Genomic DNA, 17,777 nt, shown 5'->3' with positions numbered 1-17,777 from the left:
AGAGTGCTTTGAGGATGTAAGTAGTGGGGTAGTGAAAGAGGTGCCAGTGGATGTAGTGTATTTGCATCTTAAAAGACTTTCATAAAGGTGTCTTTTTAAATGTTACTCCACTAGATAAAGTTGAAGGTCAAATATTTGCATGGATAAAAGAGGACTGGTTAAATGACAGAAAACAGAGAGAAGGGATAAACAGGTCCTTTTCAGATTGGCAGGTTGAGTAATGAGGTGCCTCAGGGATCAGTGCTGGAGCTTCTGCTACTTACAATCTATATTAACGACCTAGAGCAAGAGACTGGGTGTCACACAGTATTGCTGTCAATAAACAAAATGGCTGGGAGAACAAGTCATCAAGATAGCACCAAGTTTCTGCAAAGGAATACAGACAAGTGTGTGGGCAAAAGGAGGGCAGGTGGAGTATAATAAGGGGTAATGTGAAGAACAGGGGTATTAAATAGTGTAAGGGTATTAAATAGTGTAAGAGTATTAAATGCTTGTGTTCAGAGGTATCTGGGCATCTTTGTGCAAGAAACACAGAAAGAAAACATGAAGGTACAGCAAGTAATTTGAGAGACACATGAAATGTTGGCTTTTGTTGCAAGGAGGATGGAATATAAGGGTACGGCAGTCTTGCTACAACAATACAGGGCTTTGGTAAAGCCACACCCAGAGTACTGCATACAGGTGTGCTTTCCTTATCTAAGAAAGGATATATTGCCTTGGAAAGTGTTGCAGCAAAGCGTCACTAAGATTAATTTCTATGATCAGTGGGTTATCCTACAAGGAAAGATTGAGAGGAATGTGCCTATGTTTCCTTAAATTTAAAAGGAATGATAGGTGATCTTTTAGGGCAGAATTTTGCTGACTAATGCCGATAGTTCAGAGCAGAACTGCCTCTGCTTAGCTGTTTAAACTACTGTTAAATTTCACACAGGTTGGGCCTTGGGTAGGAGCCAACATACCATTGTTTTAAGTGGGGATTATCAGCCAATTTATTCCGAGAAAAAGGAAAAGATAAAATTATATTTTACTGTAATTTATTGTTTTTATTTAGTTATATATTTTAGATGTCTTTAGTCAAATTTATTGTTTACTTTTGATGAAACTGCAATACTTTTTAATTTTTAAATTATTATTTGCTTCAATTTTAATTGTCTTAAATGCTTCTGACATTCAGAGACATTTAAAGTTTCACAGTTTTTACAGTCAACAAAGCTGGGCTGGAACTTTCCCGACTGTCAAATGTTTTTGGATGCAGTGCCTCCTCGGTGTCTACCTGGACCAGGTAATTAGGAGTGTGGGAAGGCTGCAGACAGTGCTTCCTGGTGGGAGGACCGATTGACAAAGATCTGGCCCATTGAAATAGTCTGAGAGAGTTTGATAGGATAGAGGCTGTGAGGCTGTTCACCCCGGTGGGAGAATGATGGACTGGAGAACATTGCCTCAGGATAAGAGACTTGCCAGTCAGAACAGGAATGAAGAGGAATTTCCTCACTCAGAGAGTTATGAATCTCCTGAATTCTCTCCTGAGGAGAGATTTGGATTCTGCACGTTTGAGGGCTGAGACAGGTCTTTGAATAGTAGAGAAATCAAAGTTTAAAGGGGTCAGATGTCTGAGGAGGGTGATGGCCAATGATCAGATCAATCATGATCTCATGAGTGGTGAAACTGGCATGAGGGGCATACAGCTACTCCAGCTCCTGTTTCTTATGCAGTTGGTCACACATTCTTTCATAGGAAGTCGCACACTCCCGATCCTGTCCCTCACATTCTGTGCAACCCTGGTTACCCCATCTGTCTGTCCCTTGATCTCATACCCTTTTCATTCCTGGCTCACACCATCTGTCATCCCTGGTCAAATTGCCCATCGCTGGCCTCACGCGAACTGTCTGAAAATGGGTCCCACACATCTGGGACACACTGTCCATCTAAGGTCTCATAAGCATTCTGCTTCATGAGGTCATGCACTCTGTGCATCTCTAAGTCTTGTGGACTCTCTCCATCCCTGGTCTCAAACTCCTTCCATCCATGGTGACACATTTCTTCATTCCGGAATTTCACATTCTCCCTATTCCTGGCACACACTCTATCCAACACTGTATACCACTGTTTATCCATCCTGACCACGCATGGTCTGTCGGGACCTGAATCCCACACACTGCCCAACCCTGTGTCTCATATTCTGTTCATCCCTAATCATGCACTCACTGTCCAAACACAGAGGTGCAGTCACATCATGGTTAAATTACTGGATGAATGGTCAGAGATCTGGACCATTGATCCAGCGACGTGAGTTTGAATCCCACCAAGGCAACTGGAGAATTTAAATTTCAGTAATTAATAAGACCTGGAAGGAAATGCACACATAAAAAAACAGTTAATTTTACTAACGGTAACCAGGAAAACACATCTGGTTCACTATTTGCTTCAGGAAAGGAAATCTGTTTTTATACAGTCTGGCTTATCTGTGGCTCCAGGCTCACCAATGTGGTTAATCCTGAACTGCCTCCACAGTTCAAGAATAATTCAGGATCCCAAACAAGGTCATACATTTCACTCTATCCCTGGCATGACATACTCTGTCAATCTCTGTATTACACACTCCGTTCATTCCTGGGTCACACACACAGTCCTGCGACCAACATTGCCTCTGTCCTTGGGTCATACATTCTGTCTAATTCAGGGTCACACACTCTGTGCAACCCATGTCTCACATACGGACTGACTCCACCCTTCGATTCCATGTGATCCTATGTCACACACTCAATCATATACTTTGTTCATCCTTGAGTTACACTCTGTCCACCATAGATCATGTACTCTCCCCAGCCTTGAGGTGCACCCACTGTCCAAACCTGGATCATGTACTCTCCCCAGCCTTGAGTCATGCTCTCTGTCTAACCCTGGATCATGTACGCTCCCCAGCCTTGAGTCACACACTCTGTCCAACCCTTGGTAAACATGTTCTGTTCATCAGTTGATCTTATAATCTGTCCATTCCTGAGTTACAGTTTTCCCATTCTTGGGTCACAAATTCTTCCTGCTCCTGGCCTCACACATTTCTTTCCTTTTGGGTCAAATACTCTGTTCATCCCTGGGACACACACTTCTTTCATTCCTGGACCATACACTTTGTCCATTTCTGGACCACAGACTCCTTCCATCTCTGGGACACACTCTGTCCATCCCTGGGACATACACTCCTTCCACTCCTGGACCACACACTCTGTCTTTCCCTGTCACCAGACCTCTGTTTTGGACAGTGGGTGCATGATTAGGGATGAGCAGGATATGAGACACGGGACTGTACAGTGTGTGGGATGCAGGTCCCGGCAGAGGGTGCACAATCAGGATGGTAACCAGTGATGGACAGAGTGTGTGTCCCAGGAATGGCAAGAATGTGAAATTCAGAAAGGAAGAAATGTATCACCAGTGGTGGGAAAACTGTCCAAATGGATGGAAGGAGGGTGAGACCACAGATGGAGATAGTACGTGGGACTTAGTGATGTACCACATGCTCTGTCCCGATCTGGCCCACACACTCCCTCCATCCCTGGCTCACACTCTCTCTCCATCCGCAGTTCATACACTCTCTCCTTCCTTGGGTCACTGTTCTTTTTTGGCTCCATTATGGCACCACACATTGTCCTATCTAGGAACACAGCCTCTCTTTCTATCCCCGGGTCACACACTGTCCAGTCTAGGATCGCCCCCACCCTCCATCCGTGGGTCACCCACTGTCCAGTCTATGATCACCCCCCCCTCCATCCCTGGATCACACACTGTCCAGTCTATGATCACACCCCCCCCTCCATCCCTGGGTCACCCACTGTCCAGTCTATCACCCCCCCCTCCATCCCTGGGTCACCCACTGTCCAGTCAATGATCACCCCCCCTCCATCCCTGGGTCACACACTGTCCAGTCTATGATCACCCCCCCCCCCTCCATCCCTGGGTCACACACTGTCCAGTCTAGGATCACCCCCCCCTCCATCCCCGGGTCACACACTGTCCAGTCTATGATCACCCCCCCCCCCCCATCCCTGGGTCACCCACTGTCCAGTCTATGATCACCCCCCCCCCATCCCTGGGTCACCCACTGTCCAGTCTAGGATCACCCCCCCTCCATCCCCGGGACACACACTGTCCAGTCTAGGATCACCCCCCCCCCCCATCCCCGGGTCACACACTGTCCAGTCTATGATCACCCCCCCCTCCATCCCTGAGTCACACACTGTCCAGTCTAGGATCACCCCCCTCTTCATCCCCGGGTCACACACTGTCCAGTCTAGGATCACCCCCCTCTTCATCCCCGGGTCACACTGTCCAGTCTAGGATCACATCCCCTCTCCATCCCTGGGTCACACACGCACTCTAATGACTAAGGTCACACCCTCTCTCTATCACTGGGTCACACACCTTTTCCAGTGACACATTTCGCCTGGCCTCTTGTTATTCTCGTTCACCGGTGGAGTGACGACTTTGCTCTGCGTACATCGGGCTCTGTCGGGACAGGGAGGTCTGTTTCCCGGAGATGGGCGGGGAGAATGTGGGAGGGGTTGACGGGTTCGCAGTCGGGGTTGATTCGCTCAACCACTCGGCCAACTTTGAAGGGGCCGGGTCAGGAAGCCGAGTCACAACCCCAGGTCCCAGGACCTCTGCGGGGCTGGGCTTAATTGAACTCAGGGCAGCAGTAGCGAAAGCTTTCCCCCACTGATACGGCAGCCGAGGCGATGTCTGGGCTCCGTAAACCGCCAGGCAGGAACTTCGAGAACTTGACTTTGGACTCTGGTTATGGAGGAGCCGCCACCTCCTGCAGATCATCCAGCCTGTCGCTGTCTCATTTGGGGAACACCTGGTACTCCTATCCCGGGACAGCCAGTAAGAGATATATGGATAGTTGCGACACACTAGACACCGGGTTGGCAGAGAGCTCCGAAGTTTTGGAACCTCTGGACTGTTATCCCAAACTGCCCCACTTGGAAGACGTGCCCTGGTCCGAGCAAGAGGTTGAAGAGGTCCTGAGGAGATGTGGATCCGTAGATCCGAGTGCTGTCGACGGCGCGTTGGTAAAGAAACTCTCCACGTACCTGAGCAGGGCGCTGGTTCGCATCGCCAGAGAGGCGCAGAGACTCAGCCTAATGAGCGCCCAGTGCAGCAAGCACGAAGTGCAGAGCGCCACCAAGCTGGTCCTGTCCTGGGCTCTGTCCGAGAGCTGCATGGAGGCAGCGGTGAAGGCTCTCTCCGTCTACAACATGAGCTGCAGGGAGCAACTGAACAGTAGCAAAAGTTCCCAGTGCAACCTGGCGTTCTCCGTCGGCCGCTTCTTTCGGTGGATGGTGGACAGCAAGCTGTCGCTCCGCATCCACGAACACGCAGCCATCTACTTGGCGGCCTGCTTGGAGAATGTGCTGGAGCAGGTCTACCTGAGGTTGCTGGACAACCTGAGGACCCGGGGCAAAGAGCTGCCCGGCGCCCCGGACAAGGCATTGGAGCAAGTAGTTGGCAGCGATGCAGATCTTTGGGGATTGTTCCAGGGCCACGACCATTTGATCTGCGGGAAAAACGCTTATGGTAAGTGGACTCAGAAGGCAGTTTTCTGTAAGAGCAAGTTCTTTATTTCTTGTAGAGAGCGGTAGGTGCCTGGAACTGCCAGAGGAGGTGGGAAAAGCAGACGCCATAATGGCGTTGAGGAGGCATTTAGACATGAACATGCAGGGAATGGAGGAATATGGATCATGTGCAGGTCGATAGGTTTGGTTTAATTAGCATGGTCGTTGGCCCCGAAGCGCCTTTTCCTGTGCTGTTGGTATTGGTTTATTATTGTCACCTATACCGAAGTACAGTGAAAAACTTGTCTTGCGTACCGATGGTACTGGTCAATTCATTACATAGTGCAGATACATTGAGTTAGTACATAATGCATTGAGGTAGTACAGGTAAAAACAATAACAGTACAGAGTAAAGTGTCACAGCTACAGAAGAAGTACAGTGCAGGTAGACAATAAGGTCACAAGGTAGATCATGAGTTCAGAGTCCATCTCATCCTATAAGGGTCTTATCACAGTGGGGTAGAAGCTGTCCTTAAGTCTGGTGGTATGTGCCCTCAGGCTCCTGTATCTTCTACCTGATGGAAGAGGAGAGAAGAGAGAATGTCCTGGGTGGGTGGGGTCTTTGATTATGCTGGCTGCTTCACCAAGGCAGTGAGAGGTAAAGACAGAGTTCATGGAAAGGAGGTTGGTTTCCGTGACGCACTGGGCTGTGTCCACAACTCTCTGCAGTTTCTTGCGGTCCTGAGCAGAGGGGTTGCTGTACTAAGCCGTGATACATCTAGATAGGGTGCTTTCTATGGAGCATCTATGTTGTTGTTTAGTTCACCACTTCCCGGAATGTTATTTAGCGTTTTAACAGTGTAATATGTATTCTAAAGTAGGAAATACACCATGAGATCCCACAAGCTGGGAGATAAGGTTTTGATGGTGTTGGCTGAGGTGAATTAATTAAACATATAAACTGCAGATGCTAGAAATCTGAAACAGAAAATGGTAGAAACACTCAGCAGGTCAGGCAGCATCTGTGGGGGGAGAGAGAGAAGTAACGTTTCAGGTCTGCCTCCCTGAGCGTTTCCGGTGTGCTCTGTTTTTGTTTGAGGAAAGTTAATGACTGCCCAGAGCGTTAGTCACTCAGAGTTAAATTGGAGTGCCTCAGTTACTGGGGCAGTCTTTGAGTTCCAACCCAGAAGCCAGGGTGTTTTCACTGGTCAAAGCCACATTGTGGTCTATTCAATTTTGTTTTGGTGCAGTAATTGAAAGGCAAAACAATCTGCAGATGCTGGAAATCTGAAATAAAAATAAAAAAACTGCTGGAAAAATTCAGTAAGTCAGGCAGCATTTGTGGAGACAGAAATATTTAGCTCACAGAAAGTTCAATAGAAATGTTAAGCAATTTGATTTGATGAAGATGCTTTTACAGTCCTTTCACTTGGTGGGGAGGTTACAAATTGCACTGGGTTTGTTTATTACTCCTGGATAAATGTTAAGAGAAAGATATCAGTTGATAGAGAGTGTGCAAACTGGTGTTGCTGAACTACTGGGGAGGATTTCCGACCCAATATAAGGAGGGAGAGTGGAAGTTGGGAATTTATATGGAAAATTAAGTTTCAGAGATCTCAAAGGTAGATTCAGGGTCCTAATGTTTTAATGTTGGTGGTTGTGTGTTTCCTCAGAGTTACTCCTGTTATTCTGTCCTTTAGGTGTATAAAGTGGTCCCTGTTTTACTTCAGGCTAAGTTATCATGAAGGAGTGGGAGCATGTCCGGGCACATTCACAGCCAATTTTTTTTTAATCCAAGTACTGTATTTTGTCGAACGTTCTTTTTCATTCAACGATAGGCGGTGTTGTTTTAACAAGCAATATGTTCGTAGTTGTACAGTGCACAATTGTGCACTATTTATATAAACCACACTATATTAGCCAAGTTCTCTTGTATATTGTGTGCAAAAGAGGTTAGGTGGGAGTGGCATTATACAGCAGCCCTCCTCCATACGTTCTTCAGGTGGATTGCATCTCACATGAGTGCATCCTGAAGCATGTACTCCTGGACTGCTGGGGTAGTTCATTGTGCAGATTTCAAGTGGACGTCAGGGCCTCTTTCACCAAGATAATGGTCTTCCTGCAACAATTGTTTCCTGTCTTGGTATATGTCCCAGCAAGCAGCCTGTGGAAACGAGGGGGATGAATCTTGGACGGATGCCAACGCATTTTTCTCTTGGCCTACTTTACAAAGGGGCATTCCAGTGATGAACTCAGCCACACTGCAGTCTCAAGGGCAGCTTGTGTTGGAAGGAGTGCTCAGAGAGGACCTACCTCACCACCATTCATGCTACAACATGGTGCCTGTTGGGCAACTCCAGTGATAAGATGCTTTGCAAAATGGCACCAGTGGACTGGTCGGTAAATGACCAATGTGGGTCTATTGTCTCCCCTCCCCACTGGACTGTAAGCACATTCCAATTTGACCAGTGCTGAAAAGCAGAGGAGGGATGGGTGATGCAGAGAGACCCATAAATCCAGAGATGCAAACATTGAGGCCATTGCGACTAGTGAGAGGTGCCGAGGATCCCCAGATGGGCAGCGGTGACCTCTTCCCAGCTGAGGGACAAAGAGACCATTAGAGGACGTGGCACCAGGCAGCAAAGAATGGAGAAGGTGGATGGGGCCTTGGCTTTTAAGGTCTCATTGGAAGAAATAGCATCTCCAACAGCGCAGAACTTTTCAACATTAAACTGGTGAATCACCGTGGATTTTGATCCCCAAGTCTGCAGGGTGGGTCTTGCACCTTTAGGCTCGTGTGAACACAAGAAAATAGGAGCAGGAGGAGGCCACTCGGCCTGTCAAGCCTGTCCTGCATTTCAATGTGGTCGTGGCTGATCTACTCCAGGCCTTGACTCCCTTCTCTGTGCCAGCTGCCTGTAGGCCTCAATCCCCTATTATCTACCTCCACTTTACATACTTCTGATGAGCTAGCCCCCACAACCCTCTGGGGTAAAGAATTCCAGAGATTCACCACCCTCTGTGAGAAGAAATTTCTGTGAACCCCAATTTTTAAATGACTGGCACTTTATCTTGAAGCTCCCTCTCCTCATTTGAGACTTTCGCATTGGTGAAAACATCTTCACAGTCAAGCCCCCATAGGATCTTATGCTTCAATAAGATCATCCCTCATTCTGTGCCTCTGTGCCAAGCCATAGTCTGTTGTTATCACTGACACCAATTCTGTTCACTCCATGTGATGTGAAGAAACAGCGAACTGCATTGAAAGCAGCCACCAACAATTTGGCTATAATGTCACAATGCTGGCATCTTTCTGGAAACATGGAAAATTACTCATTGTTGCTCAGTTTGGGTTCAGCTAGGACCACTTGTCTCCACACCTCACTCGATGCTTGATGCAGACATGGACAAGAGAATGAAATACCAGGGGTGAGGTGCCAGGGACTGTCCTCAACGTTAAAGGAACACTTGAATGACCATGGAATTTCATTTACTTATGATGTACTTGCAACATTAAAGGAGGCCATACAGCCTGCTGAGTCTATGCCAGCTCACAGACCAATCCCATTCCCCCAATTATTTCCCTGTAATCTATTCTCTCTCACCTGCCTATTATCGAGGGAGCTGAGTAAAAGTAAGAGGGAGGTCATGGGGTAGACTTTTCAGTGGCCAGCCTTTTACTTAGCACATGGGAAGATGAATATGGTTACTGGAGGTTCAACATCTCTGCCTAGAGCACTAACTGCAGGCATTGCTCAGGGATCTGCCCTATGCCCAATGGATGCTTCATCAATGGCCCTCCTTCCAGCCTAAGATACGGTGTTCAATTCCATTTACAGCTCTTCAGGTACTGAGGCAATTGATGCTTGCATGGAACGAGAGCATGCAGCATTCTGACTTGGGGTGATAATTGGCAAATAGCATTTGCTTCACAAGAATACTGCACAACAAACAGTTCCAGCAAGAGAGAGTCTGACCACCATTCTGGCATTACCATCGCATTGTCCAGCATCGGGTTGCTGTAGATCAGAAACATTAGGACCAATCACATAAATAATTTTGCTACCGGAACTGGTTGGAAGCTACACGTCCTGTGGTAGTGGTGTGCCCTTGACTTCCCCTTTCCAGCATATTACAGGCACCATCAAGAGTGCAATGAAATATTCTCCGCTCACATAGATGAGTGCAACTCCAGTAATAGTCGAAGCTCAGCAACCTCCAGGGCGAAGCAGCCCACTTGATTGCCATTCTATCTATCACACAGTCATAGAGCATGGAAATGGGCCCTTCAGCTCATCTGCTCCATGCCGATCAACGATTCCCATCCAAGCTAGTTCCATTTGCCCGTATGTGGCCCACATCCCTCTAAACCTTTCCTATCTGTGTACCTGTCCAAGTACCTTTTTCAATGCTGTTAATGTACCTTCCTCAACCACTTCCTCTGGCAGCTCATTCCATGTACTGACCACCCTCTGGGTGAAAAGTTGCCCATCAGGTTCCTCTTCAGTCTCTCCCCTCTCACCCAAATCCTATGCCCTCTAGTTCTTGATTCCCCAATCCTGGGAAAAAGACTGTGTGCGTTCACCCTATCTATATCCCTCATGATTTTATACACCTCTTTAAGATCACCCCTCATTCTCCTATGCTCCAGTGAGTAAAGTCCCATTCTGCTTAACCTCTCTCGTTAACTCGGTTCCTTGTAAATCTCCTCTGCACTCTTTCCAGCTTAATGGCATCTTTCCTGTAGCAGGGTGACCAAAACTGAAAACAATATTCCAAAACCTGAAACATACAAGCAACTGAATTAAGAGCAAGACTAAGTCCTGGAGCCTGTTCCACCTTTTAATAAGGTCATGGCTGATCTGACTGTAACCTCAACTGTGTGTTCCTGCTTAACCCCAGTAACCTTTCACCATTTGACTCACTCTACCTTAAAATATTTAAAGACTCTGCTTCCATTGCTGTTTGAGGGTTTCAGAAACTCTCAATCCTCTGAGAGAACAAATTTCAACTTGTCTGTCTTAAATAGAGAACTCTGTAATTTTAAACAGTGACCACTAGTTCGATACGCTCCTGAAGAGGAAACATCCTTACTACATCCACGGTGCCAAAATCTCCCAGGGTCTTGCATGTTTCAATCAATTCCCCCACCCCTGCTCTTCTAAGCTTTAGCAGATACAAGCTCAGTATGTCCAAACTTTCCCTGTAAGGCAACCTACCCACTTCACATTATTAGTCTAGTAAGCGTCTCTGAACTGCTTCCCCCACATCTACTTACTTCCTTCTATAATGAGATCAATATGGTACGTAGAACTCCAGATGTCATCTCAGCAATGCCCTGTATGACTGAAGCATGATGTTCCTACTTCTGTATTCAATTCCCTAGCAAAAAAATATACTGTTGTTTTTTTCTAATTATTATCTATACCTGCATATCAATTTTTGTGGTTCATACTGTAGAGTACCCAGATCCCTCAGCACCTCAGAGCTCTACAATCTTTCATTATTTAAATAATATGCTTTTTTTAATCTTTCCTGCCAAAATGAGTAATTTCATATTTTCCCACGCTGTATTCATTTATCAGATATTTGCCCATTCACTTAACCTTTTTATACCCCTCTGTAGCCTCTTTATGTCCTTAGTTCACCATTCAATGCACCATCTACAAAATGCATTGTAGCAATGCACCTTCTAGTCCTCCTTAGGGCAGCCGCCCAGGATTGATTTGCTTCCACTCCAGATATGTGGGTTCTGAGACCAACTTGGCGTCCACAGACTCTTCCACAAGTGGGGCAGGGTGGCTTGGTGGTTGGTGTGCTTCTTCTACCACTTACACCAAGCGTCTGTGATGCTCCCGATGAAGGTGCTCGATGTTCTCTGTATCCCGAGACGCTCTTCCATTTTCAGTGATCAAGAGCCAAGGATTCCCACAAGTTGGCGGGAATGTTGTATTTTCCTCCAAGGAGGATGTCCTTAAATTATTTCTTCTATCCAGCTGGTAACTTTTTTTGTTGCAACTACGCACAGAATTATTTTGGGTATCTGATGTTGGGTATGCAAACCCACGTAGTGTAGTGAGCACACAGCACTTCTCATGTCCATAACTTCAATGAGCAATAAGCATATTGGATTACCGCAACCTCCAAATACCCCTTCTAAGCCATGGAGTATTCTGTGCTGGAAATAATTTTGCCATTATTTTATCATTACTGGTGGAAAAATCTGGAACTCCCAACCAGCATTTCTCAGTCAGAAGAAATTTGCCATGTTAAAAGAAGATTGCTGATTGCTACTTCAGGAGGGAACTAAGGAAGGGTTTGCTGGTAATGCTTACAGTGCTTTAATGATTGTAAAAGGAGAAACGGGAAAATCAAGAGAAGATACAGAGAGAATCAGAGCAAGAAAGACAGAGTGAGAATGAGAAAGGGGGAATTAAGGAAAGATAGAAAGATGTACAGGGAGAATTGGAGAGAGAGAGAGAGCTAAGAGTGAAGGGTGGACATACACAGTGAGAGAGGAGCATTTTATTCCATCTGTGTGAGCAAATTTGAAATATAGATCTACTGGAGTTAGAATACTTCCCAGTCCATCAGACATGTCTGTACCTGTTAACCAACCTTACATAATACATTTCTGCGTCTCTGTTTTGTTTTGAATTTTAATCACTGATATTCCCTTTCGTCTTAATTTGTTCAAGGGAATAATGTTATACACGGGAAATATTTCAAATGAATCTAAAGTGAGTTCTGTGCAATTTCTTAGTTTGTTTTGCAGGATTGGTCATTTGTACTTCTTCCAATGCAAAGAGCTGTAAAATATGTATTAAAGTGGACATTTTTAAATCACTAAATGTTTGGCAGATTGTTCACCATTTTCCTCCTGCTGGTTATCCCTCTGCAAGTTAGTTACGGTTTCAGATTCCTGTTACAGGGCCCTGTTTAATGTAATCATCATTGGTATTGGTTTATCATTGTCGGTTGTACCGAGGTCCAGTGAAAAGCTTGTCTTACAAACCGATCGTACAGGTCAATTCATTACACAGTGCAGTTACATTGAGTTAGTACAAAGTGCATTGATGTAGTACAGGTAAAAACAGTAACAGTACAGAGTAAAGTGTCACAGCTACAGAGAAAGTGCAGTGCAATAAGGTGCAAGGTCACAACAAGGTAGATCGTGAGGTCATAGTCCATCTCAGTGCATAAAGGAACCATTCGGTAGTCTTAACGCAGTGGGATAGAAGCTGTCCTTAAGTCTGGTGGTACATGCCCTCAGGGACCTGTATCTTCTACCCGATGGAAGAGTAGAGAAGAGAGAATGTCCCGGGTGGGTGGGGTGTTTGATTATGCTGGCTGCTTCACCAAGACAACGAGAGGTAAAGACAGAGTCCAAGGAGGGGAGGCTGGTGTCTGTGATGCGCTGGGCTGTGTCCACAACTCTCTGCAGTTTCTTGCGGTCCTGGGCAGAGCAGGTGCCGTACCAAGCCGTGATACATCCAGATAGGATGCTTTCTATGGTGCATCAGTAAAAGTTGGTGAGAGTCAAAGGGGACAAACCAAATTTCTTTAGCCTCCTGAGGAAGTAGAGGCGCTGGTGAGCTTTCTTGGCTGTGGCATCTACATGATTGGACCAGGACAGGCACAGAAGGAGACCATTTGGCTCATAGAATCCATGCCAGCTCCTCAATGAGCAGTGCTTCCAGCCTTATTTCCTCCGCACGTCCCTGTAGTGGTGCAAATTATTTTCTCTCTTAATTCCCTTAAGAAAGCCCAGATTAACTTTGTTTCCACCAATGATGTAGGCAATGAGTTCCAGATCTCAGCCACTCTGCCTACATATAGTTCTCCTTCACATCCTGTGCCTTTACATTATTTTAAAACTGTGTCCCTTTGTCCTTGAAACTTCCAGGTATGTATCCCAACAAAAAATTACTGATCCCTGTCTTAAAAATTTCAATTAACTTGGAAGTCACTGATCTTTAGGAAAATAGTTCCATATGTCTGCTACTTTGTTTGGAAAAAGTGCTTCCAGGTTTCATTCCTGAATGGCCAGACTCTTATTTCAAGGATACACAGACCTTGCTTCTTATTTCTCAGTTTCTATCCATCTTGTGAATCTGCTTATCATTTTACACTTTGATCAGACTAATCAAAGTAATAAAATAACTGCAAGTGAGTCGAGGGGCATTTGAACCTCAAGTGAGAGACAAGTGTGGGAAATGAGTAGGAAAGTGGTGGTGAGGTCAAGACTGAATCAGCAACGATTTGATTGAATTATGGAGCAGGCTTGAGGGGCTAATTGGACCACTCCTGCTTCTCATAATATAAAATAGTGCACAATCCACCTAATAGGAATGTTGTCAGGCAAAGATTGACACTGAACCATAAAAATGGATATTAAGATCACCATCAATCTTCTAAGAGAAAGGTTGAATCTGTACGGCATCCCTTCCAAGGTTAATGTATCCAAGATGCAGTCTCTGAGGAGAGTGAATAGTATGGACTGAAAGGGGTGGGGAGAAGGATGTATGCCTTCTAATAGTTGCGATTAATATCGTGGTTTGAAACAGTGGGATTACAAGGCTACAGTCCTTTTTTTTAAAACTTGTTTGGCAATGTTTTTGTTATTGCATATTCTGGTTGCAGGTGCAATTTAAAACTAAAATGTGCAAGAACCTTTTAGTCAAGAGTGACATCATTGTCTAAAATAAATGACACCTTCCTCTTTCTGCAGTTTTTTTTTAAAGGCAGCTAACCTTTAAAGAAGATAATTATTGACTCATGGTGAATGCTTTAAGAGTTGAAGGGGTTAAGTATCCTGTGGCTGATTAAGGCAAATTAAATAATTGAGGCTGCCTTGCTTGTAATATGTCCTGTTTTATCTGTGTAGGTAAAATCCCAGTTAAACTCTGACTACTGAGAGTAAATGTGGGCCTCTTGGAGATTAAACTCTTCTCCTCCCAAAGTTTTATCATAGTTGCCTAGAACAAAGAATCACTAACAGCAAAATACTGCTAAGCACGCTGCGAACTTCAGCTGCTGGCTGGTCCCAAAGGGGACACAGTGTGACAGCAACATCAGGCTTGGGAGAAGAACTGGATCAGTGATGGTCCAGTTGTAGAATATCCAGTACTGTGATAATGAAGTGCCAGAAGGTTGCTGGTGATGGTGGAATAGTTCCCACAGTGCACGCAGCCATAGGACGCTTTTCATCAAAGTACTTGCGGGTGCAGCTCAGCCCGAGGCATAACACAGGTGGCAGGATGAGTGACCATTCTCGGGGAGGCTCAAGCTATCCAGACTTGCAGCTACTGCTGTTAAGTCATTCTTCAACGTCAAACAATCTGCAAGTTCCTCAGTAAGAGGAACAAGCAGCCCTTTGTACAGCTGGGGAACCAGGACTACTTAAGTCTATGTATCAGAAAACCCCAGTACTCTTCTGGGACAAACAGTGGGGCTTTGCTTTCCATGGGATTGATGCCTGTGAGATCTGGTCCAACTGTGTTGAGCAACAGTCCATGAATTGTGTAGTTTAAGTATTGCTGCCTTCCAGCGATTACTGGAGAGCCTAGAGCCAATGCTGAGAAGTGATGGTGTGAGAAGGCATAGCACTGCTTTTGTCTGTTTATTGAACATGTGGAATGTACCATGTGAGGCCTCAGGTGCCTGGGAGCTCTCACCTACAACCAGAGTCTCCACCATTATCCAGTAACCAAACATTCAAGCTGGAATCGAGCACAGCTTCTAAGCCTCACAAAACAAGGTGAAAATTTATAGGAATTAGGAAGGTAAACGGGATTGGGTGAATGTGGTTTAAAAGAATTTAAACTGATAGAAAAGAAATATTTTCTCTGGTTCAGGCATCTGGAGTAAAAAGGCATAACCTTTAAACTAAAGCTCAGCGGTTCAGGAGTGAAATCAAACACTTCGTCATACATAGTTCCCATCTCTTTGCTGTACCCTTTGCTGACATTACAGTTTGGTCATGTGCCAAAGATTCCACAGGGAACACATTAATCGCATAACATTGAGAAAGGCCGGACTTTTTAAATGGAGAACACAAGAGACCGCAGATGCTGGAATCTGGAACAACAAGCAATCTGCTGGAGGAGCTCAACGGGTCAGGCAGCATCTATGGGAGGAAAGGAATTATTCAGGGTTTCGACCCAAAGTGTCGACAGTTCCTATCCTCCCACGGAGGATGCTTGACCCATTTGAGTTCTTCCAGCAGATTGTTTGTTGGACTTCTTAAACTTTGCATCAAGGGAGTCTCCATTGAAGGGAGTTGTAAATGGGAAAGTGATCCTGCTAACCAGTTCTCCTATCTTGGGGACTTAAGCAATAAAGATCATACATTATGGAGGTTACGAAGGATTTAATAATGGAAGCAGGTCGCGATTGTTATCAGGACTGAACTGAGTGTTTCTCAGGCTTTCTCCTATGAAGAGAGTTCAAGGGAGGACTACAAGTCAGTAACAAGAATGTTCTGAAAAAAGGTAAAGAAGAGTTTAATGTCTAGTTTAGGTGCTTCAATCAGCTTTGGGGCAAAAAGAGGTCTTATGAATTGTGAGTTGCTGGGCAATTTATGCCACTCTGACCCCATTTGGAAACAGCAGCTTGCTGTCGGCCTCGCCAGTAGTTTCATAAGTTTCTGCATTTAGACATTAATTAGCAATTAAACGCACTGCAGAAAGTGTGGGCATGAGTTATGTTCCTACAATGCCATTCAATCTACAAGGGAACAATTTAAGAAATCGAATTTTTATTAGAATTTTTTTACTTTTCCTTTGGATTAAGGGACAGAAAACAAAACTATCTTTCTTTCCTTTTTATAGCAATCTAATTTGTTTGAAGCTAAATACAGTAGATGCCTGAAAACCTAAATTAAAAACAAAGTACTGGAAATATTCAGCAGGTCAGACAGCATCTGAGGAGAGAGGAGCAAGTGCTGCCATTTTAAGTTGATGATCATTCATCTTCTAACTGTTTCTGACAGATTTATCCTAATTCCTCCAATATTGTTTCTTTGTTAATTCCCAGAAATTTCCCAGCCATTACAATGTGTAATTGTCTCCAAAGCCCAGTATGTGACTCACTGAGTGCCTGAATTCTTCTCTCGGTTTGGAAGGGAATCAAGTGTGACCCAGCCATTTTGCTTCAGTGATGTGGCGTTTCTTTCTGTAGCTGTCACTGTTCCCATTCTCTGTTCCCACTTCAGATGACAGTGAACCAGACTTTGGTTGAGAACTGATTGAGTTTCATCCAGAAACGTTAGTATGGTTTAGCAGTGCAGGATATTACATGCAGCCTGTTTATGTTCCATTATAAATAACCACAGGCCGTTTGCAGTTAGCTCAGAGCTGCGTGTTGCAGATGATTTTTAAAAAAAAATCACAAAGAATGCGTGCACTTGCAAACACACAGTGTCTATAAACTTACTTTAGGTTGTTCTAACCTATAACTCTGTGGTGACTGCCAGCGATCTTAGTTATTTATAACAGTGTGTCAGGGTGTAGTCTACATCCTGCTGTGCTGCTAACCCACAGTGTAAACTCACAGACAGAAAAGATCAGTATTTGAGGGGTAGTGTAAACTCACAGTGCTGGCCAGTATCTTTGAAACAATGTTAGCTCGCATATGGGACCAACATTCTCTTGGACCATGAACTCTCAAATAGCCCAATTGGGACAAATAGAGTCTAGCGGCAAGGCAATTGGCCTCAGTTTATCGTGTCCATGTCTATACAAATCCCATTTTTCCTCTTGCATTCCTACAATTCCCACCCCCTCCTCCACTAATTTTCCTGCCGCCCACCTACACAGGCAATTTACAGTAGCCAATTAACCTACCAGCCCACATATTTTTGGGATAGGGACGGAGCTGCAATACCCAGGGGAAACCCATGTGGTCACAAGAAGAATGTGCAAACTCCCACACGGAGAGCACCCAAGATCAGGATTGAACCTGGGTCACTAGAGCTGTGAGGTGGCAGCAGTAACTGTTACACCATTGTTCTGTCCTGGTAAACTCTCAGGACTGATGTGTCCAGAAATAATGTAAACTCACCAGCAGGGCTAATCATCCCTGCCTGATTATCTGTGGGCACCAAACTCCTTGGAATGAGTGTCTTTGGAATAATATAAACTCCCAGACGAGCAACTGTGGGACATTGAAAACACACAAACTGGACCTATTGTCTGTAGGACAGTGTAAACTTGTAAGGCAGGAGCA

General features: G+C 45.2%; 1 protein-coding gene across 1 annotated transcript in view; it reads left to right on the top strand.

Annotated features, from left to right (window-relative positions):
* Positions 1-4,475: 4,475 nt before the first annotated feature.
* Positions 4,476-17,777, top strand: part of LOC127580684 (ankyrin repeat and BTB/POZ domain-containing protein 3-B-like) — a 55,952-nt gene continuing 42,650 nt past the window's right edge. The window contains exon 1 of the mRNA XM_052034430.1: positions 4,476-5,571. Coding sequence (XP_051890390.1) covers positions 4,731-5,571 — 841 coding nt within the window. The 5' untranslated portion in view covers positions 4,476-4,730. The remainder of the gene's footprint in view (positions 5,572-17,777) is intronic.

The sequence above is a fragment of the Pristis pectinata genome, chromosome 20 (assembly GCF_009764475.1).
Source record: "Pristis pectinata isolate sPriPec2 chromosome 20, sPriPec2.1.pri, whole genome shotgun sequence".
NCBI classification, from domain to species: Eukaryota; Metazoa; Chordata; class Chondrichthyes; order Rhinopristiformes; family Pristidae; genus Pristis; species Pristis pectinata.
This window is presented reverse-complemented; position numbering and strand designations above follow the sequence as displayed.